At 46.8% G+C, this 24,092-nt stretch overlaps 1 protein-coding gene across 3 annotated transcripts in view; it reads right to left on the reverse strand.

Annotated features, from left to right (window-relative positions):
* PRR12 (proline rich 12) overlaps positions 1 to 24,092 on the reverse strand; it is a 51,112-nt gene that overhangs the window by 6,939 nt on the left and 20,081 nt on the right. Inside the window, exons 5-13 of one of the 3 annotated variants that reach the window (XM_084804955.1) lie at positions 21,089 to 21,698; positions 19,325 to 19,644; positions 17,925 to 18,041; positions 16,757 to 16,890; positions 14,842 to 15,296; positions 14,020 to 14,145; positions 12,817 to 12,914; positions 11,143 to 11,271; positions 1,015 to 1,110 (exon numbers count right to left, since the gene is read on the reverse strand). In XM_084804955.1, coding sequence (XP_084661081.1) covers positions 1,015 to 1,110; positions 11,143 to 11,271; positions 12,817 to 12,914; positions 14,020 to 14,145; positions 14,842 to 15,296; positions 16,757 to 16,890; positions 17,925 to 18,041; positions 19,325 to 19,644; positions 21,089 to 21,698 — 2,085 coding nt within the window. Of the gene's footprint in view, positions 1 to 1,014; positions 1,111 to 5,697; positions 7,670 to 11,142; positions 11,272 to 12,816; positions 12,915 to 14,019; positions 14,146 to 14,841; positions 15,297 to 16,756; positions 16,891 to 17,924; positions 18,042 to 19,324; positions 19,645 to 21,088; positions 21,699 to 24,092 lie in introns of those variants that run through there. The other 2 variants (XM_084804957.1, XM_084804956.1) reach the window with 2 other exon arrangements.

Raw genomic sequence — 24,092 nt, forward strand, 5'->3', positions numbered from 1 at the left:
TTCCGCCACACATTGAAAACTTGGATGTTCAGGCAGGCATTTGGGGTGGGTTAGAGTATTTTTAGAAATACGATGCTTTAATGTGTAATTTTACTGTTTGTACTGTTGTAACATCACCCAGAGTGGCCAGGTGACCGGCCAGATGGATGATTACAAAATTAAATAAATAAATAAAATTCTCCTTATGCCTGTATGAGACAAAAGTGAGAGGGGAAGGCAAATTCTTCACTTAGGAAAATGTGAAGTTCTGACATCAGAACTGATGGTTCATTGATCAGTATCATCAAACTGTTAACTGGCTCATTCTATGATGACAACAGTTTATTTTGCATCACTGATGATATCTCGATAATGTTTCCCTTGGGGAGACACAACCAGTGGGTTTTGCTGGTGCTCCAGGTCTGCCTGAATGCCACAGCAGTGATCCGGAAGGATGCTCTAACCAGGCTGGATAAACAAGTCGCATGGTCAGGATCCAGAATCGCTTTGGAACTAACTACTTGAGAGAGGAGCTTACTCTCTGGTATGCTCATTCCCTGCAAGATGCAAACTGTGGTTTGCAGTACATGGAGATGTAGTAACATGATAGTTTGGGGACATTCTTTTTTAAAGGAAAAGAAACAAGATTGACATCACCTTAGTTCACTGTTCCTTTCCAAGGGCTGCGGTCTCCCCACAGAATCAAGTGTCTCTGTATGGCTACTTGACCTCCAGAATAATCCGTGCACAGAAGTGAAGCTTCCATGGCACCAAATATGTTTAGCTGGCAAATGGGAGACCCTTCCCTGTCAAGACGGACCAATTCTTGCAGTGTGGATTCCACCTGAGACTTGCCCACTCCTCACCTCTATTTTATAATACTTATAAAAGTGTGTGTGAGACCACATGGGGGGGGCTGGGGGGAGAGCGTGTCAATGAGAACTCACAGACTTTGTGTCAGGGCGGTGTTGGTGTTCTGCCTGTGGAAAAGCGGTTCCCATGAGAAGCCGCAAAATGTTAGGTTCAAGGTCTCACCTCATCCTTGCAACGCAGAAAGGTGTGGTACTTGTAGTGGTGAAGGGAATGGTATAGCGTGTAGAAAAAAGACTTCTCCACTTCCACGTTGAATTCCTGTCAGCAATAAGGGCAAAAAGATGAGGGGGAGAAATCACTCAAGGGAATCACAGCTCCTATGTCTACTACTATGTCATCAGTTCCATAATTCCAGAGGACCAGGATCGCATTTTTCTCTTCCTAGATGATTCACAATCATCAAGAAGTCCAGAAGTCTCCACCTGCTCTTACCTATCATGTGCTCTTCCTCACCGGGCTGCTCTCTGGCCACATCTTCCCCTTCTGCCTCTATTAAATTATCTCCTTGTCATTACTACGGATACGTGTTCACCTCAGTGCCTGGGACTTTGGAATCAACCTGAAGCTCTTACCTTTAAGGCCTTCAGTATTCTCCACCTTTGTTGTCTATGACAGAGGCCTAGTCTACACATGTAGGAGAATGAGGTGGTGGGAACGAAGATAGTGAGTCAAATGAGGTGGGAATGAAGTCGTGGAGTTATGGGATGGTACCAGTTCAGAGTGCAGTGGGGGAAGTGCTATTTTTAACATGCCCCTTATATTAAAAAAAAACCCAAAACAAAACCATTCCCTCCAAGTAAAAAAGCAAAACCCAGCATGTAGGCCAGGAGTGGGCAACTTGTAGCCCTCCAGATGTTTTGGCCTACAACTCCCATCATCCCTCACACCTGGCTATGTTGGCTAGGGCTGATAGAAGTTGCAACCTCTAACTCTCTCTGACATGCTATTGGTTCTTTTTTAATTGCAGGGATTTTTTTTAACGAAGGGGCACATTCAACTTGATTCCCACCTGCAAACTGAAGTGGTACAGTCCATCCTACCACCTCATTCTCTTCCACGTGTCCACCAGGCCAATCTCTCCTCACTCACCTTCCTTTATTACCCTCTCTTGGCACACTCCACAAAACAGCCTTCCCCAACCTGGTACCCTCCAGACCTTTTGGGCTACAATTCCCAGGATTACAACCATGGGCTATGTGGACTGAGGCTGATGGGAGTTGAAGCCCGTAACACCGGAGGGCACCAGGTTGGGGAAGGCTGCTATAGAACATCTGCTATGAATCCCCTCTGATCCCTTCTCCTGCCATGCTGCACCCTTAAGCCTGGAATAACTGACCTGGATTCCTGCATTGAGCAGGGGGTTGGACTCGATGGCCTTGTAGGCCCCTTCCAACCCTACTATTCTTTGATTCTATGAATAGCTTTTTCGTCTCTTTGCAGAGCCATCAGCACCCCACCCTCCCTCCAAAACACCTCATTTCACAAAATCTGGTCTGAACTACTTAACCCTCTCTTAACCTCAATCACTGCTATTTCTTTCCCAAAATTCACCTTTTTCCCTTCCCTTGTCTTGCTTAAGCCTGTATGCCTCCCAGGCAAGGATCGTGTTACTTTGCCAAGCACTAAATAAATGACTGTTAAGTAGCAGAAAGCAATAGCAGCAGCAAGAATATCCAACAGGCATTCTTCTTGCCAAAACCGAGGGATGGAATGGCGAAGAAGAGTCACATTCCAGTTTGTAATTGTTTTCAAGACAGGAAGTGTTGAAATCTGAACATTTGTAAGAGGATTTGTTCCCTTAAGGATATTTTAATTTCTCACAGTTGGAAATGTGGGGTCTTTGCTGAATGTTACTTTTATTAAAGCTAAAAGTTTTTTTTAATTGTTCTATGATTCTCATTTCCAACATAAAATGTTTTATAATTTTTAATACACATGTGGTTCCTGAAAAAAATAAATCTAAAATTATATATTTAAGGAATTCCCATTCCTATTCTCTCAAATAGGTTCTAGAAAAAACAATTCACAATTGCCTAAGATTTTTAAGATGTGCAATTGTCACTCCCCCCAAGAACAAAAGTGACAGTTGCTGAGATTTAAATTCTGTTTATATATGTATGGCTGTTACTCTTACTAAAAGTGTATGTCCTGTCCTTAATAAAATATCCAAACACCCTTACCTTTATTTAACCCCAGTTATCTTTCACTGAAAACTCTTTTAAATACTACTTCAGAATGTCAGAGATTATGCACATGCTCACATATACCCTAAAGCAAAACCCTTAAACTTGTAATTCTGTGAGATGTTCAGCAGCTCAGAGAATTAAAATGATAATGGTTGCACTGTTCAGTCCAACAAATTAGTTTGACATTTATTCAGTCAAAGCTATACCTATGCTACAAACTGATTTTAAATGGCATTAACTTATTTCATGGCTTTCCTTAAGGGTTCTTAAGAAAGGGAAGGGCTGTAGCTCAGTGGTAGACCATTGCAGAAGGCTCCAGTTTCAATTCCTGCCATCTCCAAACAGAACTAGGAAAAAGCCCTGGACAGCAACTACCAGTCAGTGTAAGCAACAATGAGCTAAATGGACCAAAGCTCTCACTCTGTATAAGGCTGCTTCCTACATTCTCCATGACCCAGTTCGGATGTAACTCTGGTGGTTCAGCCCAGGAGTTGCAGGGAACAGTGCCACATACAAGCTACCAACTCCTCACATCCAATTTTAATCAACAACCATGGGCAATTGTTGGGTTAACTCTGGGTTGGTTAACCCATAAACAGCCAAGAGTTTCTGGGTTCAGACGTCATGAAACAACCCAGGAATGAGGTATTCCTGGGGTGCTGATTAAAAGCTGAAGCAACGAATCTGTAGCTTGTGCTCTGTTTGTCCCTGCAATTCCTGGGTTAAATAACCCAGGAATTGCCAGTGCAATATCCAAACTGGGTCTATATGTGCTAACTTTCACAGGGAAAGTTGGTTTAATGTAGATTTCAGTTTTCATTCAGTGCTAAGGGCAAAGCGGCAATGGTTGCTTCATCTTCCAGAGTCAGAAGGCAGTCCACACAGCTTTAGCGAAATCCACAGAGAAAGAGCCTCTCTTCTCCAGAACAGACATGCCTTAGACAGAGGAGAGTACATGTACACCCTTACTTGGACAACATGTGGATTCAGTATATAACTTCTGGCAACTCCAGGAGATGAACACAACACTAGAATGCTTGGCAAAACACGAGTCTTGTGAAGAGTTCTTATATATTTATTTCATTTCTATACCGCCCAATAAACAAAGCTCTTGGCAATTTACTGATGTGTGTGTGTGTGTATATGTGTGTGTGTGTGTGTGTGTGTGTGTGTGTGAGAGTCCCTGGTCTATAGAGGACAGGATATGGGGCAAGATATAGTTGTCAGGACAGCAGCACCTGGAGGAAGCTTAAGCAGCCAAGTGTCCACAAGGCTATGAGGAAGCAAACCTGAAGTCTTTGGCCTATTCAAGCTCCATTATTGGTCTCTGTTCCCTGGCTGAGGTTTAACACTAGGGCCTGCATGGCTCCTTCTCCCCCTTCAGATGGACATTTTACAGCAGACTTCCCCAACTGGGTTGCCCTCTAGATGTGTTGTTCTACAACTTCCATCATCCCTGATCAACATGGCCATGCTAGCTGGGGCTGATGGGAGTTGAAGCCCAACATGTTTGGAGGGTGGCAGGTTGGGGAACACCATTTAACCATATATCCATCTCCTGCTGGCTCCACTGAGGTGGTTAGTCCACGTCCTGGTGGACCAAGGATACCTGTCTAGCTAAGCAGGTCCATCATACTCTCAGAAGACCACAAAGCTAACTTAAAGGAATGGGGAGCTCATTGCTAATAGTTTGTGGCTCAAGGCACCAAAAGGGCATTGCACGCTGTTGTTGTTGTTGTTGTTGTTGTTGTTCAGTCGTTAAGTCATGTCTGACTCTTCGTGACCCCATGGACCATAGCATGCCAGGCCTTCCCGTCCTCCGCTCTCTCCCAGAGTGTGCTCAAGTTCATATTCATTGCATCGGTGATGCTATCTAGCCATCTCATCCTCTGCCATCCCCTTCTCCTTTTGACTTCAATCTTGCCCAGCATCAGGGTGTTTTCCAGGGAGTTTTCTCTTCGCATTAGGTGGCCAAAATATTTGAGCTTCAGCTTCAGGATCTGTCCTTCCAATGAGCAGTCAGGGTTGATTTCCTTTAGGACTGAATGATCTGACCTCCTTGCAGTCCAGGGGACTCATAAGAGTCTTCTCCAGCACCACAGTTCGAAAGCATCAATTCTTTGGTGCTCAGCCTTCCTTATAATTCAGGTCTCACAGCCATACGTTGCTACTGGGAAAACCATCGCTTTGATTATATGGACCTTTGTCGGCAAGGTGATGTCTCTGCTTCTCACTATGCTGTCTAGGTTTGCCATAGCTTTCCTCCCAAGGAGCAAGCGTCTTTAAATTTCATGGCTACAGTCACTGTCTGCGGTGATCTTGGAGCCCAAGAAAACAAAATCTGTCACTGCTTCCATTTCTTCCCCTTCTATATGCCAGGAAGTGATAGGGCCAGATGCCATGATCTTCGCTTTTTTAATGTTGAGTTTCAAACCAGCTTTTGCACTCTCCACTTTCACCCTCAACGAAAGGCTCTTTAGATCCTCTTCGCTTTCTGCCATTAGGGTGGTATCGTCTGCGTATCTGAGGTTGTTGATAATTCTCCCAGCAATCTTGATTCTGACCCGTGATTCATCCAACCCGGCGTTTCTCATGATGTACTCTGCATATAAGTTAAATAAGCAGGGTGACAATATGCAGCCTTGTCGTACTCCTTTCCCAATTTTGAACCAATCGGTTGTTCCATGTCCGGTTCTTACTGTTGCTTCTTGACCCTCGTACAAGTTTCTCAGGAGACAGGTAAGGTGGTCTGGTACTCCCATCTCTTTAAGAATTTGCCACAGTTTGTTGTGATCCACACAATCAAAGGCTTTAGTGTAGTCAATGAAGCAGAAATAGACGTTTTTCTGGAATTCTCTTGCTTTCTCCATGATCCAGCAAATGTTGGCGATTTGATCTCTAGTTCCTCTGCCTCTTTGGAACCCAGCTTGTACTTCCGGTAGTTCTCGGTTCACATGCTGCTGAAGCCTACTGAAAAACAGAGCAGAGAAGCTGGCCTTCTGTCATCTTCAGCATTCCAACAATGTTAATGATGAAAGTTCGTATCAAAGAAGAAGATCTCAACAAGGTCCTGGAAAGGGTAGAAATCCATCTGTCTATTACAGCAGATGGCATGTTGTGTTGAGCATCAAACCTAACTGGTACAGCAGGCAGATAAGCAAAGTGGGCTTTAATTCCTTGATCTTCCATGAAACTCCAGATTCAAAGGTTAGATCTTTTTGCCTCCCCTGCCATTAACAAGATGGCCTGCTTCTAGTCAAAGGAAGCAGGAAGTATCAGTGCTCATGCAACAGAATGACCCAAGAAGGTTATTGAACACTTTCTCAACCCAGTCTCATGATTCTCCGGAGGCAGAGATTCACAGATGAAGAAATGATCTTGGCTCCACCACACTTGGCAGGGTAGCCTGTAGTTTATTGACTTGACCACACAAGGTTCCAGCTAAGATAGATCTGGTCTCTCACACTCCATTAGTCCATCGAGAATCCATTGGGCTACAGTTGGCAGGACAGAGGTTGAGGATCTGGGGACTACAGGATACATGGTCTGAACTCCAAAGGTCACAGGTTCCAATGACCCTGGAGTTCCTGCATGCAGGACTATCTCAGAGACTTGGTAGCAACCTCCTGATGGCACAGCAGCAGCAGCATTGGGAGGAGGGGACCCAAACTCAATGGTAGAACACATGCTTTGCATGCACAGGGCTCAGATTCAATCCCTGGCATCCCCAGGAAAAGACCCCTACCTGAGAGCCTGGAAAGCCATTGCCAGTGTAGACTAGAGTGTGGGCAACTTGTGACACTCCAGATATTTTGGCCTACAACTCCCATCAACCCTAGCCAGCATAGCCAATGGCAAGGGAAGATGAGGGTAGGGATGCACGGATTGTGTGAAATCCATTCTGTGCTTCCCAGATTGTCAGGCACTTTTCATTCTGTCATCTGCCCATCGATGGAATTGGATTTTTTTTGGTTCACAAATTTGTGCGAATTCACATTTGTGCAAATGTGCAGCTGTCCAAATGTGCACGAGCAGAAACGAGCAAATTTCCCTGGAATGTGCATTTCACGCTTTAGCCTTCGGGGGGAATGTGCATTTTTGGCCAGGTTTTGTATTTTGGATATTTTCCTATGGCAAAAATTGGGCAAATTCGGGAAAGTTAGAAAATGGGTCCATAAGTCTGTGGAATCTGCCCAACAGGTGAAAAGCCAGTCCACTGTGGGATCCGCTGGTCAGATTCATGAAAATCCGAACTGATTTGGTTTCATTGCAGATTTCTCCCACATCCCTAGATGAGAGCTGTAGGCCATAACATCTGAAGGGCCACAAGTTGCCAACCTCTGGTGTAGAAAATACTAAGGTGGATGGACCCATTGTCTGAAAGGATAAGGCAGCTTCATATGTTCATTAACCAGAGTCATACACAACCCAGGAAGTAAGACTTTAATCGCATAATTCTCACATGAGCTGGTTTCTGGAAGACGAAGTGCAAACTGAAGCACGGAGTCTTCACTTCGGCCTTGCGCCTCAAAGGTGGTTCAGAGAGATTCCGACGGACAATCCTCTTTAAAGAGCCAACAGTCCATGGATTCCTCCTGGTGTCAATGACCTCTCTGTCAGAACTGAGCAAACTGGTTGTTAAGGAGGATATCATCCTGGATAGGGAGGGCCTAGGCCACTCTTTTCATCAAAATGTAACACAGGCTATGGGTTCTATTACTTTGTTGCCCCAGAAAAGGAGTGGCACAGATGGGATGGGTGCTGGGATCTAAAATTTTATCTCAAAAAGTCAAAAGCCAGACAGAAACGTGTTTTTCCTCCTCAACCCTTACTAGCAGAGGAAAGGAACCTCTGAAAGCTTGAAGGATGAAGAGTTGCATGCAAATTGCTTGCAAATCCAATGGGGAGAATTGTCGATGGGATGAAAGCAGTTGCACTGCTGAGCAATGCTCCACTGAGGAAAGTAACTACTCATCTGTAGTGTGTGGACAGTGGTGCAGCTAGCACTGACCTCAAGGTTGAAGTCTAGGGATCCACAGTTGGGGTGGGGAGGCATATGTCCGCCCAGAGAGCAGCAGTTGATGGGGGCAGCAGCAAACAGGTCAGCACCTGGGCTGACAAACTCTGTATTATTTGTGTAGTCATGATGGTGCTATGCTTTTAGTGAGTTTAAAATGTGAAACTGCACATGTTCACAGTGTTTATTTATTTATTAGGGTTGGCAAACACTTTTTGTTGTTTTGTTCTAACATGTCAGGCGTGTCAAAGCACTTGCAAAGCATGGTGTGGTGGTGGGGAGGAGAGAAATTTTAATTGTGTGTTTCACATGCTTTAGACACGTGGCTATCTAAAGCCCTCCGAGCCACCCCCGCCATAAGAACATTAAGTCCAGAGTCTAAAACTACCTAGCTGCACCACTGAGTGTGGAGTTCACTCTACACAACTTTTAAGTTCTGCTATAGAACTGACCCACTTGTCTTAAGAAAAGCATCCTCAGGGAGGATGGGCGTTACAAAAAGTTCCGAAAACAGCTGTGCTGGCATGGCAAAGCAGGCCCCGTCAAGGGTTGGAACTGCTTGTGGGCACCCCTTGCCCAACTGCCCTCCTCGACTAAATGAGACAGGAAAGTTGACATACTCAACATCTTGTTTTATTCAGTGATGGCAATGTAGGCCGCTCTGCTTGAATGGGAGATTCTCCCCCCCGCCGCCCTCAATTCCAGTTAGGGCCTCCCGGGATTGCCCTTCTGGACTGACTTTCTGGTTTCTCTCCTTGTCCGTTGCATAACCCATTGCATAGTTTTTTGGAGTTTTGTGGCCCTGCCTTCTGCTAAAGGAAGGAGGAATGACGGTTGCCAGATTACCCTCCCAGTACTGGAGTGTGCTGCCAATTCTCTATTAGAGGTCCCTAGCTAGCCCCTATCTAACAGAACGACTATTCCCAGGACTCAAAGGAAGAGGCCACGACACAGTTTTAAATACAGTCAGTCTTCCCTTTACTTGGATGAATTCGTGAACTGAAGTGTTCATTGGGAATTTTAAATACAATTACCAGCAGAGCCTCCATGAAAAACTGCATGGCATTCCCACCCCGCACCCCCAGATGCCAAAAAAAGGTAGGGGTGTGTGTGTGTGTGTGTGTGTGTGTGTGTGTGTAGGACAGAGAATATCATTGGTGAAACCAGGATGCCCCTCCTCATCTGCATAACAGATTACAGCAGTGAAACAGCTACACAGAGTTACTGATTTGCCAGGGAGAAGAGAAGGGGGCCGAGTGTGAGCTGGGGTTTCAATGGCGGAAGGAGGACTCTTTATTGATTAATTAGGGAATTAGTGGCTGTTGCAGCATCCTGTGGCAATGAACAGAGGTAGCTTTTTAAGAAGGATTATGCGAGTTCATGGAGGATAGACCTGGAACCTCTATGTTCAGACACAGTGTACATCTGATTACTAGTTTCAAGGGAAGGGAAGGGAAGGGAAGGGAAGGGAAGGGAAGGGAAGGGAAGGGAAGGGAAGGGAAGGGAAGGGAAGGGAAGGGAAGGGAGGTTAGCTTCCTCATATCCTGCCTGAGAGTTCCCAGGGCCTTTAAGCATCAGAAACAATTCTTGCGTTTTAGCTGTTCTCCCATCTGGCCTAAAAGTTAATACAAGGGTCACTCCCCAGTAGTCAGAACTGCGATTCCAAACCCCAACTGGCATGGCACTGATCTGGCAGGGACAGGCCAACTGCTGTATTCAGCTGTTCTGTCCCGCCACCCCCCTAGGCGCCGTCAGCGCTGGAGCATCTGCTATAGTTGCACGCCAGCACATGCACAGCCATCATTTCCCCACATTTCGCTTTGAGAGAGGCCTAGATTACCCCTTTACAATTCCACAAAATAGCTGAATGTACAGGATGGGGTCAGGCTGTTATTAATATAGATCCTACAAGGAGTTCTAGTTTCTGGGAGGGGGTACTACAAACATAGTATTTTACACGGTTTTGTTATTTATCTCACTATTCCTACAAGAAGCAAGGTTCCCCATCGCCAGCAGGTCATCTTTATGGGCTCAGACAGATGAGCAGCAACATTGCTCTGACCGCAGGAGATGAACTCCCCCTTGCTCTAGTGCAGGGATGGGCAAAGTGTGGCCCTACGGATGTCCCATCAGCCCCAGCCAGCAAAGCCAATGATCAGGATTGATGGGAGTTGTAGTGCAGCAATATCTGGAGGACCACAAGTTCCCCACCCCTGCTCTAGTGTTCAGTACCAATGGGTTAAGGCTACCAAGAAACTTGTGACAAAGAGTAGCAAGGAAAAGCTGGAAGGAAGAAGGCATTACATCAGGGGTCCCCAACATTTTTGGCTTGGTGGGCATGTCTGGAATTCTTAGAGAGTGCTGTGGTTGCTCTCACAAAATGGCTGCAATGGGGGTTACTGCCAATTCAGAAAATAGCTGCCATGCTGGGCATGATGGCCAGTCCCAAAGCAACCCATTTTCCAGAAGTAAAACTGGTGAGGCTAAAAGGAAAGTAACTTGCTCAGTAACCGAAGGCCAAGGCAGAGCTGGGGGTCTGAGTCCAAAACACAAAAGCGCTCAGTTGAACTGAAATAAGGATGATGCTGGAGGGTAGCACTTTCCTTTGCAACATGGCAGTGTCCCAATTAAAAAATAATAATTCAAAAGCCTTTAAAAAGTAAAATAAACATAAGGAGGGCCAAGAGAGGTGCCTGTGGGTACCATGTTGGAGACCCCAGCATTGCATGCAGATCCAAACACAGGCTCCTCCACTGTGTAATCACCAGTTGACGAATGCAGGGCATCAGAGACAAGTGTGGTGAGCCTGTGTGGTGCAGGGGGCTAGAGTGTGAGATGAAGAGCGTGGAGACCTGGGTTCAAATCCCTGCTCAGTCACAAAGCTCTCACCGGGTGACTTTGGACCCTTCACTCTCCTTCAGCTTAACCTACTTCATAGGGATGTGAGGATAAAATGGTAGGAAAGTAGGGCGAAATATGTATACTGCCCTGAATTCTCTGGGGGAAAAGCAAGAGAGAAATAGCAATCAATGTAAATCAATGTGTTTACCAGTGATCTTTGGCACCCACTTGGCTCCCAACACTTACCTGCGGTTTGGATACATTCTTCTTGAGTTTGTTGAGTGTCTTGCGGTTGTAAGGTTCACCACCTGGGCGCAGTTTAACTGTGGTGTCGCATGTCTCAGAATGGAGTTGGGGGAACGTGTGGAGTGCCTCCTGGAGTAGGGACGGGGGACACACAAAGTATCAACTGTGAGACAGCAGCTTCCATGTAACCTGTGGCTCTCAGACCAAATATTCAACCTCACATTGTTATATATCTCCAAGCCCTTGAGGAAGTGTGACAGATTAGACATTTAAATGAATAAGAGGGGTAAGAGCATTCTGAAAGGGTGGAGCAGGAAAACTGCCACTGAGCAAACTGGGAGACTCCAGAGATAACAGATTACAGATAGGAAATAGCCAGAGAAACAGACAGGATACCCCTTTAAGTAAGCTGAAGTACAAGACCCCCTGCCCTTGAAGGGAGATGAAAGCATCACTGTTAAATATGCCATTTGAGCCACCACATGGCTTCAGATAAGGGGCCCTGAGGGTCAGACAGAGATTCTCTTACTCCCAGAGCTACCAGGAGGACAGAATTACAGGCGATTCAAGTAGGAAACTAATTCCACAGGCTAGAAGGTGCCACGCAGCTTCTTGGGCCTGGAAATCAGGTGATTCTCGGAAACCAATCCCACGCCACTGCTTGCTAAATAGCTCCAACACATCTGCTGCACTCCCTCAGTCCGGGCAACTTGGTAACAAAGGAGGCCACCTGACTCTCCTTCTGTGCTTTCATCCAGACTATATTCCCTCCCATCTCTTCTGTTTCAGGAACTGCTTTTTTTAAAGGGGTGGAAAGAGAATGGCCTTTATCAGCACACTGCCTAGAACACAGGAAGCTGCCTTATACTGAGCCAGACCAATGGTCCATCTAGCCCAGTACTGTCGGCACTAGCAGCTCTCCAGGGTTTCAGGCAGAATTCTTTCCTAGTCCTGCCTGGAGAACCTGGGACCTTCTCCATGCAAAGCATGTGCTCTTCCACTGAGCTATTTTACTCCAACCAGGAGGTCTGAGATTAAAAACAGAACTGTCCAGATGCCTGGAGAAATGTTCAATGCTCTGGGTGAGGAGTAGGACTCAGAGTTCATCCCAGACTGGCACATAACTCCCCTCTCAACAGCAAGGTGTGCAAACCCAAGGTAGGCCCTCACCACCAATTGGCAACATAAAAAGAAGACCTAACTAAGCTCTGCTGTGTATTCAGTCAGTGGGCCCTTCCTGCTCGGAGGTGAAGGTTTCACAAACTTCCTTGGGGTTGGGAGAGCAAGGAGAAACTACTAGAGGGAGGGTCACACTGTGGAGCTATTTGCTGCCAAGATACACAGACAGAAGAAGTGGAACCCCAAAGGCAGCACACAGACTAATTTTAAGTCCATCAAAATTCTTCCATGATGGACATAGGAAGGGGTCCAAGTTCCATTTAGGCTAGGGATTAAAGAGCTGGATTCTAACTCCAGCTAGGCCATGGACACATTGCAGACCTTTCAGCCTTCATGTTCTCTCTCTCTCTCTCACACAGCTGTTGTGAAGATGAACAAGAAGGAAATTTCCAAGCCAAGCCCCGGTGATAGAGCAAACTGCACATCTAAAATAAATCTCTCTATACAATATAATCTCTTGAGAAATAAGAATTTTCACTCTCCCCATTTCTATACCTGTAGCGACGGATTAAGAGACACTCTCTTCAGCACCTTTTTCTTGTGATCGTTCAGTATCCCGTCAATCTTTCTCATGGGCGGGAGATAAAGTTCATCTGGGGGAGGATTGTCAAAACAGATTAGAGGGATCATAAAAAGTGTCCAGGGTGGGTGGGGATGGGAAACCTCTGACTACAGTGAAGGACATCAAGTGCTGTTCTGCACTAAGGAAATCCAACTTTTTGTGGCACAAGCAAGGGAAAGTGTCATAAAAAGATCTAAAGCACCACATCTGTTTTCTGAAAATGCTGGAATTCTTGGGCAGGCCCTGACTCTCTGGCATGCCAGCCCTCACCAGCTTGGTGCCCTCCAAATGTTTGGGACTACAATTCCCAGCATTTCTGACCACTGGCCTTTCTGGCTGGGGCTGATGGGAGAAGCAGTCAAACACATCTGGAAGGCACCAGGTTGGGGAAGGTTGTCCTACACATTAAGGAAATGCAATCCCCTTTAAGGAAAACTCTAACCCACTTCAAACGTGTCTAATCTTATGGTATTTATTGCTTCCAATTCCCAGAGAAACCATAACAACCATATAACTCCCCAGCCCCCAAAAGAGCATAACACAACTCTGTTGTCCAGCAGCAAGTCCCAGGACATAGTCTGAAGGCACATGAGGCAGCCACCTTGCTGAAGTTAAGCAGGTTTGGGTCTGGTCAGTGCTTGGAGGGGAGATCACCTGGGAACCACATGTAGCCACCTTGAGTTCCATGATGGAAGAAAGGTGGGATATAAATGTAATTAATTAATCAATCAATCAATTAATAGGTCAAAGCTCCTGCTATTATTCTGCACAGCACAAAAACTGGCACCTCAAGCAGAATCTTAAGATTTTTTACACTTCTCTTGTTAAAAAGAGCAGCAAGTTTCTAGCTCTTATTATGGCAACAAGGAGTGGGATAGTCTATATTCAGGCAGTTTCTGCTTCAGGAATTTTCTGAGCAAGAGTCTCTAGGGAACAAAAGCCTTTGAATCTCCACAAGGCCAACAATAACAAAGCAAAGATGAGCACCTCACGTCTGGTGACAGGCAAAAAAGAAAAAGAAAAAAGGGGGACCGCGTGGGGACTTCCAAGGACTGGCCTATGGAAGCCAAAGGCCTGTGGCTCATAAGGGGTTCTCCTACCGCCCAATCAGTGCGCCACTAAACAAGAATGCACACCATTTGTATCCTCGAGAGCTTGGATCATGTCTGGGTCAAGGGCAGTGCTGACCAGCATTTCCACATAGCTGCGGTACATCTCCTTCATGGCTCGCGTATTGAGAATGCGGCCCGTCGGCACACGCTCTAGAAGGAAGATGGAGAATTCATTATTTCAGACATTTATATCCCATCTTTTCTGAAATAAAGGTTCCAGGCAGCTCACAAAAACACAAAACACAAGGAAGGTACAAGGGAAGCGTTTCAAATACAATACCAACCCCCCCCCCCCAGAAAGTATAAAAGGTGAGGGGAAAAAACCTGGCATGCAGCTTGACAAGAGACCTTTCCTGTTATTGTTCTGACCCAATTGGCGATTTCCCCCATCATTGGCTCTTAAGGCACAAACCCTCTATGGCAGCCTTTCCCAACCTGGTGCCCTCCAGATGTATTGGACTTCAAATCCCATCAGCCCCAGCCAGCATGGCCAACGGTCAGGAATGCTGGGAGTTGTAGTCTAAAACATCTGGAGGGCATCGGGTTGGGAAAGGCCACTCAATAGACAAGGGAAGCTCCTCTCCTATTGTCCCTGGTTGTTCGTAATCACCTTCAGTCTGGCTCCAGGGTCACTGGGAAGAAGACCCAAACCCACTTCGTGCAGCTCTCTCCAGCTTTGGAGCTTCACCCTGAAGCAATGACTCCCTCAGAGCTGTGACAAAATTCTCTTCAACTCTATCAGGGGCAGGTTTCCTCACCAAGACTCTCTGGGGCTCCTCACGTGGGACCCACCTGCACTGCTGGCACCAACAAACACGGGGTGGGATCTCTGCCCACTTTACTCACCCTCCTCACTTTGCTGGTCGGGGCTGGAATCGGAGTCAGAGGAGGACACTGCCTCCTTGAGCCATTTTTTCCTCTTCTTGGGGGGTGGCTCAGCTTTCACCTTGGCTGGCTTAGGTTTGGGTTTAGACATTCCACTGCCTGGGGCAGCTTTTGTAGGCATGGGCACAGGAGGGTCTGTTTTCTCCACTTTGGGGGGCTTCTCTGCCTTGGCCAGTTTTTCTGCCTTGGGGGGCTTTTCAGACTTCTCGACCTTGGGGGGCTTTTCCGGCTTAGGGCCTTTCTCCGCCTTGGCGGGCTTCTCAGTTTTCTCAATTTTCTCAGCCTTGGGTGGCTTCTCGGCCTTGGGTGGCTTGTCCGGTTTCTCGGCCCTCTCCGGTACTTCCAGCTTCTCAGGTTTCTCCACTTTGGGTGTCACTGGAACCTTAGGGCCAGAGGCCTTGGGCTGGCTCTGTCTCCTGCACCAGGAGAAAGAGCTGTGAGATCCAAGAACAGTCTGTGTTCATGCCTCAGGGCCAGAAACACCTTAGTTGACCTGAGGGCCCAGGTTTACTCAGGCAGGAGGGTTTGGGTGCAAGAGAGGCTGTAATGAAAAACAGCCAGCGAGAGGATAAGGGCCTGGGGACTGAGGGGCAAGGTCAACCTTAGTTGGTAAGAAAAGTTTAGACAGGCTACCATCTAATTCATAGTTCAAGCTGGAGACTGAGGTAGTGGTGGGTAACAGAGGCCCAGGGTGCACAGAAAAGCACAGGCAAGTAAATTAAATGTGGTTTAAAAGTTACGTTCAAAATATGTAAAGCTTCTCTTTTATTACTGGAGGATGTTGCCAGTGGACTAGCATTCAATATCAGATACCTTATGGGAGCAATGAAATGAACTTGAATTGCTCCTAACAGACATGAAACAATCACGTATCAGTTCCCCTCTTTTAATGACATGGTTATCTTTGAGTTGATTATTGAAGTTAAATTCTTGGATGAGAGAGTTCTAAACATAGGGCCTATGGTGTTGTAAGGCACCTGGAGACCTTTTTTCTGGAGGGTGACATCTAAATGCTGTACATTAAAAAAGAAATGAATAGGATTTTACAAAGGGCTAGATGTGCCTGATCTCGTCTGATCTTGGAAGCTAAGCAGGGTCAGCCCTGGTTAGTACTTGGATGGGAGACTGCCTGGGAATCAGGCTTCCTGCACTGAGCAGGGGGTTGGACTCGATGGTCTTGTAGGTCCCTTCCAACCCTATGATTCTATGACAGCAGGGTTGTTAGGTCCTCATATAGCCCAGCCTATACACCTTGCTTCATGAAAGGTATATAACAGGGCTTTTAATGTCAGTTGTTTTATCAGGTCACAGTATCCTACTCAAACTGGTTTTTAGCTGTTTTACATTATTTTTAATTTTTGTGTGTTAAATATTTCATATTATGTTTTTATTATGTTGTATTCTGGGGTTGTAATGTTTGTGAACCACCCAGTATAGAAATGAAATAAATGACATGACATGAAATATCAGGTGGGGGTTGTGAACCTGCTAGATGACTCGGCTGGTGGGAAGTCAAGAGGCCTTTGGGTGATGAGAGGAAAGAAAAAGGCATCCTCATGTGTGCGGTGAAGTCACAGAGCCGTAGAAACAGGGGGTGAGGAGTGGCAGCCAAGGCAGAGGTGAAGGATATGACAGAAAGTTTCCCCTTTGGGTTGTCACCTGAACAGTTTAATTCAGCCTGAATACTTCGGTGTGGAGGGGACAAGTGGTATATTATTTGGCCGCCACTCAGATGTAACTCTGGAAAAGGGGCAATTTTAAAACTTGCCCACACTGGAATAAATTCACAGAAGTAAGTGATGAGCAGCGGGTCTTAGTGTTTCCTCAATTCGAATGGGCCTCTCTCACACAAGTCCTCCCGCTCCTGTTCCTTTACCTGACGGCTTGCAGGGGCCGGTGCCAGGGCTTCTTGGAACAGACGCGCACATAATCTTTCTTGTTGATGTTCTCCAAGAACTTAACATAGAGTCGTTGGTACCGGTTCTTGGCATCGCCAAAATAGCCCAGATACTGAGGGGTGAGGCAAAGAAGAAACTGAGTATCAAAAAGAGGGGAGGGTGTAGAGAAGAGAGCAAAAACAGTCCCACACACAACTTTCCCTTTTCCAGAAGTAATGAGGGGATATGGAACTGAAAATCCAATCCGCTTGTCAGGGTTGGATCGGAGCCCAGAGAGCCCCAAAGCAGTTCTGATTCTCAGGAAGAGACAGAAACCACGGGAGAGGAACCTGCATGCTGTTCAGAGGAGCAGCCAAGGCGAGATCCCCTCCTTGTACACATTCCTGAGAGTGATAGTGACCCTAGCAGGGAGAGGGAGGTGCAACAGCAGTTTCTGGACGCTAGGCACCGGCGCAGTGTCAAGAGGGAGATGGCGGGTGCTGAGAGGAGGTGCTCAGCCCGCTTGGTGTGACGGCAACAGCAGCGCCCCGATGCCCCATGGGTAAGGGGTGGACTCTCTCCTCCTAGCCCATAAGTACAGAGGTTTCCCACCTTCCCCTCCAAATGGAGATCAACTGATTCCTAAGGTTAGAACCCCCAAGTAGGCAGCTCTCTTAAGTCTCACTTGTAGGATCAAGCAATTAGCATCTCTAGGCGTCATTAGGTTGAATGGGAATAAAGCCTTGGAAAAGAGCCCTATTGTCTGCGTATTAATTCTGGCTACCTGAGGATTTCAGAAGGCAACAGAGGTGACCTCCCGACACCACTATTATGGAGATCAAGCCCAGTTGCCTGCAGGGAGCACCCATGCACAAAACTAGCAAGAGAACAGGCACAGATTCACTTTATCTACAGATCACCAATAAAGTCTTTCTGCATGCTGGGGGATGGGGGGAGGTGACTATATCTTCCACAGCGGGAGAAGGAAGAAAAGAAGGGATAACGGGGATGGGGTAAAAGCCCAAATGAAATCCATCATATCACCACATCTAAATCATGCAAGCCTGCAAGACCTCCCGCCTCAGTCTGTGCTCACTGACAGTACAGTTTTAAACAATGAGCAGAAGCAAAATGCATAGTGATGGGCCGGACAGCAGGGACACTTACGTTGCTGGTAGCGCAAAACTGACGCTGCCCATCCTTGATTTCAGGAGTGAACTTCTGAAGCAAAGCTTTCTGTACTCGCCAGATTGGGGGTGGCTCCCGCCCAGTCTGAAGGGCAAGCTGCAGGAGGACAGACAACGGGGTGCTGGTCACCAGGGATACTAACAACAACAGCAACAACAACATAGAAGGTTCCAAGTTCAGTTCCCAGCATCTCCAGGTAGGGTTCCTACCTGAGAACCTGCCGGGTCACTACCATTCAATGTTGACAATGCTGGTCTGACTCAACCTAATGCACCTTCCTATGATCTGCCTCTCAAGAAGAGAATGCATTAACGATCAGTCCAGTAAGATTGGAGTTTCCTTCAAATTGTAGATTTGTATTGAGAGGGCCTTCTCAGTTGTGGCCCCCCATTTATGGAACGCCCTCCCCATGGAGGGTCTCCTGGCGCTAAATTGTTATCTTGCCAGTACCACGCAAAGCCCTCTCTTTCCTCTCAGGTGTTTTACAGTTTCGTTTGCAGATGTTATAGCTCTCTTTATATATTTTATATTTATTCCTGCACTCTTTGTTTCATATTGTATTTTATCCTTTCAGTTTTGTAATCTGCCCAAAGAACGTCTGTTGTTGGGCATATTAAAAACATAATAAATAAAAGAGGGCATATATTGAAAATGGTAAAAGACTAGTATCCCCTGTTGGAGTCTAGCTTGTTAACTACAACCTGATGAAGGACACAGGGTCTGGTCTAAAGGTGCATGAAGCAGCCACCATGCTGAAGCTAAGCTGGTCCAACTCTGGCTGGTGTGTGGATGGGAGAACACCTGGGAACCCTCCCATACACCACCTTGAGCTCCACCATGGAAGAAAGGCAGGATATAAATGCAATATAATGAAATACAATTTTAGAGTCCAGTTCATCAGTAAATAGCCTGATACAGTTTTATGAAGACAAACACATAGCTGAGGAGTAAAAACATTTTTGGGACCTCTTTTGACTGCACTGGATCCAGACTAAGCTGGTTACACTTAGATCCCACTGAAATCAATGGGACTCAAGTTAGTCATGACTAACTTTTCACACCCATTTCAATAGGGACTAAGTGCGACAAACTCAGTCCACCGACGCTGCAGCACTGCTTAAACTTGGTGGGTGTGGATCTGACCAGTCCCTTGGAATGGAGACCACTGGGAAGCCCCAATGCAAAGTTAGGATTTTAAGTAGAACAGGCTATTTTAAAAAATCCCAAATCTGCATAAAGTCAAAACCTTACATTCAAATACTGAACGATGAAAGTCCACCTTGAAAATACTCATCACATTTTATGCTTAACACTGGTTCTGCTCCGAACCACAGCCTTAAAACTACCCAACCCTGCCAGTCCCTGCACTCCTGACGCACCTTGAGGGCCTGAACATCCTCAACACGTATGACAAACTCGTCGCGCTCTCGGAAGATCCCCTCCCCACCACTCTCCACTTCCTCTTCATCCGTCTCCCCGCAAATGGCTGCCGTCTCCTGTTTCTTGGCGAGGTGAAGGGGCCGCGTGTCCTCAGGATCCTCGGGCTCGGGGGATGCCTGGGCTGGTAGCTCTTCGGGAACAGGTGGAGCCTCCTTGGGTGAGGGAGCTGGGGAGATGGGTGGTGGGGGTAGCTCTGGCTGGGGTTCAGCCTCCACCGAGGGAGCTGGGCTGGGGGGCTTCTCCTCCACTGGCGGCACATCTGCAGGGGGGAATGTGGGAGGTGTGGAGGGGTTAGCCAGCAAGAATGCGGCATGGAAAGTCATCCTTTCGATCAGGGCTGGGGAACATGCGGCCCTCCAGATGTTGTTGGACTGCAACTCCCATGAGCCCTTACTATTGGCTATGCTGGCTAGGGATGATGGGAGCTGCAGTCCAACAACATCTGGGGGGCCACATGTTCCCCATCCCCATTTGAGATTGTGTGTGTACTTTTGGATTTAAAAAATTTACCCTTCTGTTTTCCACCCCACCCTGTTTACAAATAATCAGACTGAGGTATGCAACCATATCTGGCTTGTAATGAAACAGACTTCTTATCTATATATGTATATTTTTATACATTCATATTTCCAGAGATTCATACTTGTGTTTTTGGATTATAAAGGTTTAATTTTTGGTTTGTTAGCCTGTATTTCTTTTAGCTATATTTTCTCTTCTCTTTATTGTAATACATTTAATTCCTTTTTTTTTTTGCAAAACAATTGCAGCAGCAACAAATTAACAGACCAAGAGAGACAAACAGAGACATGGAAGGTGTGGTGAGTGTGATTAAATATCAGGAGCATTCATGTGTATCAATAAGCCAGGAATCCTGGCTTAATAAACCATGATGTGAACTCGTGTGTGTTAGTGCACATAGCCCGTTTACTCCTCCCTTTGAGCAAATAGGTAAACAAAGGAGGAAGGGGACAGCTTCACATGACATCCAAACTCAGGATTACGGTTGTCCACCCAAACAAGCCAGGATTTGTAAGCCAATAACAAATCTTGGTTTAAAGCTGGCTTATGAATACTGGCTTGTTTGGGTGCACTTAACCATAATTCTGGGTTGGTCATCATGAGAAGCTCTCCCCTTTCTGGTTCGCTTACCCACTTGCACAAAGGGAAGAGCAAAGTGGAAGCAAATGGAATGCATTTACATCTGGTTTATTAAACCTGGCTTATTGTATATGTGCAAACATCACCATATATGTATGGCATCACTGAAACAGGACTAGCGAACATTTCCCCCTTGTCTACAGAAGACAGCAGGGCTTTCCTGTAACTTTTAAATACACTTTGCAATATAAACCCCACTGAAAATCCACTAGAATTTGAACTCTTACATTAGATGGGGATGGGGGGGAAGTTTGTAGGAAAGAGCACACCTAGACCTAACTTGGTAAAAAGCAGTTTTAAACAGGCTATTCAGGAAAGATGTAGATCTAATGTGCAATAGAAAAGGTATTTTATTATTGAGCAGATTTTTTTGCATTCAGGATGCAAGAACTGTTAAGAGAATGTAGGAGAAAGCAAATGCTAAATGTCACATGGAATTCTATCCCACTCAGAAACTGAAGACAAAAACAGCAAGACATTTGAGAAGTCCCATAAATAAGGGGCTACAACAGCCAAGAGCCCCCTCGGGCACTGCTGGCACTCACCACTGGGTTCTCCCTCCTTGCGGTCGGTGGGATCGTAGAGCGCTGAGATAGCTGAGGAGATGCTCTTCTGGAGGTCCTGGTTCTTGCTGACCGAGTCTTCCTCGTCAGATGAGAACGAGGGCAGCGTCTCCAGGTTGCGCTTCAGCTCCTCGTCGAGCCGTTTGCAGGGGCTGGTGCAACTCATCACGAGACCGGCCGGATCACCTTCTGGCCCATCCAAGCCCCCGGGAAGCATTGGGGGGGCCACGCTGAAGGGAGGCGGGGGCTGGGAGGAGGAGGAGGAGGAGGCAGCTGAGGGGGGACGTGGTGTCTTGGAGGGGCTGCCTGACGAGGAGGCCACCGGAGCCGCCGCACCAGGGGGCCCAACTGTAGCTGCGGAGGAAGTGGAGGAAGGCAGCGCCTGGCGCTTGCCTGACTTTAGGAAGTCCAGGAAGGAGGCCATGAACCCCGACTTCATCTCCGGCTGCTTCTCTTCCACCTCCTTGATCTTCTGTTTGATCTTCTCACGGGTCTGGCTGCTATCCAAACTGCTCTCTTGAGTGGGCTGGTGAGATGGGGTGGGGGCCTCCAACTGAGACCCCTCCAAACCTTTGGGGACTGGCAGTTTGATCTGAGGAAAGAGAAGGGACAGGAATTGGGGGAGGGGAGGAGCTTCAGGGAGATTTCCTGACCTGGCACTTGCCCAGATGCTGGCTTTCCGTCTTGACTTAAGCCCTAGTTAGGCATCCCAATCTTGGAAAATCAGGATTCTCTATCATGCGGAGAGCCCCCACTGATAGCAGAGGTTCCGTCCTGCAGACGTTCACCCTGAACACGAGGAGGAAGACAAGAACAGCAAGGGGAAGTAGCTAGTGTGCTTGTTCTCACCCTCCGTCCTCGGGTGTTAGAGGGAGAACGCTTAAGAATGCTTCAATATGGGCCACCTTTTCAGGGCAGCAGTGGGCAGAAAGTATTCTCCAGATGGTTTAGATCTCAACAACCAGCATCCCTGACCACTGGCTATGCTGGCAGGGGCTTCTGGAAGTTGAAGTCCAAAAAATCTGGAGATCTACCTTCTGTCCACCCCTGTTTTAGGGTTTTCTCTGTCTCTTGGGATCCGCTATTTTAGACCAGAAACATGCAAATTAAGTATATTTTGCATAGATCTGCACAATTTGCTCTACTTCCAGAGTTATGGATTTCTGAGAACTCAGAGCACTGGGTGGCAGATGGAAAGGGACCAGAGTAAAAGAAGACCAGGAGCAGGCTCACACAGGGAGGAAAACAACAAGAGAGTTCTGCAAAGCACTGGAAGCTACCTGCATCCAACTGGAAGTCCCACCCAGCTCATCTCCAGTTTTGACCTTCCCCCTGATACATGCAGCCTCATTTTTTCCACTACCATGAGGACTACAAATATAACCGTCTTTTAAAAAAAAGATGTGGAATTCTCAGGCATCAGATTTTGTGCTTGAGCAAAACATATGGCATACACACAAGCTTAACCACCCATAAGCTCAACCCTCTCATACACTGCTCCTCAAATAGCCCATTCTACTGAATTATTTTCTCACACACACGGAAGATCATACAATCCAGGTTTCCACGATCTCAGAAAACCCAAACTCTGTGGCCAACCCCCCTAACCCTCATGCTAATGTTAAAAGTATGCAAATAATAAACTTAGCACATCTGATGCAGTTCTTCTAACTGGGTTTATTTTCAAACATTGCTTAGCTCCTTTTAAAAAACAAAACAAAAACCCAGCTGCATTACAGATCTTTTAGAACACATTCAGAACAGTGTGCTTTGAATGGGTTCCCATCACATCTCCCACTCTGTGCAATATCTACATGAAATGGCTGGGTGAGGTGGGGATGAAGTGCCATCAGATCAAGTGCCGACACTCTGCGCTCTCACTCTCTTTCTCACTTTTTCATCAGCCCCAAGGCAGGCAGAGGACGTCCTGAACCCGTGCCCAATGCCCATGATGGTCTGAATATGGGCAATCAAGCTGAAGGTTAATCCAGGCAAGAACAGCTGTACTGTTGGGTCAGGGGTTCTGCTGATCTGGGGTTAGATGATCAGCCTGTTTTGGTCGCATTCCCCCTTCAAAATGAGGTATACAGCTTCGGAGGGCTTCTGATCCAGCACTGCTCCTGGATTTCCACATGGCAGAGATAGCCAGAAGTGCTTTTCAGCAGTTTCAGGAACTGCACCAGTTGCATCCCTTCCTGGACAATCAGAATTGGCCACAGTCAATCAGACCCTAGTTACATAGGAAGCTGCCTTGTACCAAATCAGGCAGTTGATCCATCTAGATCAGTATGGTCTACACCGGCTGGCAGTGACTCTGCAGGGTCTCAGGCAAGGATCGATCCCAGCCCTACCGGGAGATGCCAGCCCTACCAGAAGGTGTTCTACCACCGAGCATTTCCCCATGTCCAGCTCGGATTCTTGTAATGGGCTGCACATGGAGCTGCCTCCAAACTGTGTTCAGAAGAGCTCCAACAGAGACAGAGCACAGCAGCCAAACAACCATCTGGTGTAAAGTGTTCTAATCATATCAGCTCAGTGCTATTTCAGTTACCCTGGTTGCTAATTTGTTCCCAGGTCCAATTCAAAGTCCTGGTCTTCACCTTTACAGCCTTAAACCACCTGAGACCAGGATACCTGAAGGCCCACCTCCTTCTGTATGAACCTATTCAAGCACAAGTGAAGCCAGTGATTGGTTGTCCCCTGTCCCACCGTCGCCCTCCCCCCACCCCCCGCAAGTGTCTCTGACGCAGGGCAGCAGGTCATGAAACAGGGCCTTTTTGACTGCAGCACCCACATTGTGGGGTGCCCACCCCCAAAGATGTGTGTATGTCCTTTTAACGGGAAGCCAAAAACGTGTCATCAAGCCTCTCAGCTTACTTAATTGAGCTGGGTTTGGTTATTGTTTTGGTAGCTGTTGATGCTGGGTTTTGTTTTGATTGTTTCTGAGTCACTGCTCATTTTAATACTTGATAATGTATTTTGATGG

This window comes from Heloderma suspectum, chromosome 6 (assembly GCF_057233095.1).
Source record: "Heloderma suspectum isolate Gila_16-S chromosome 6, 16-S_ref, whole genome shotgun sequence".
Lineage (NCBI taxonomy): Eukaryota > Metazoa > Chordata > Lepidosauria > Squamata > Helodermatidae > Heloderma > Heloderma suspectum.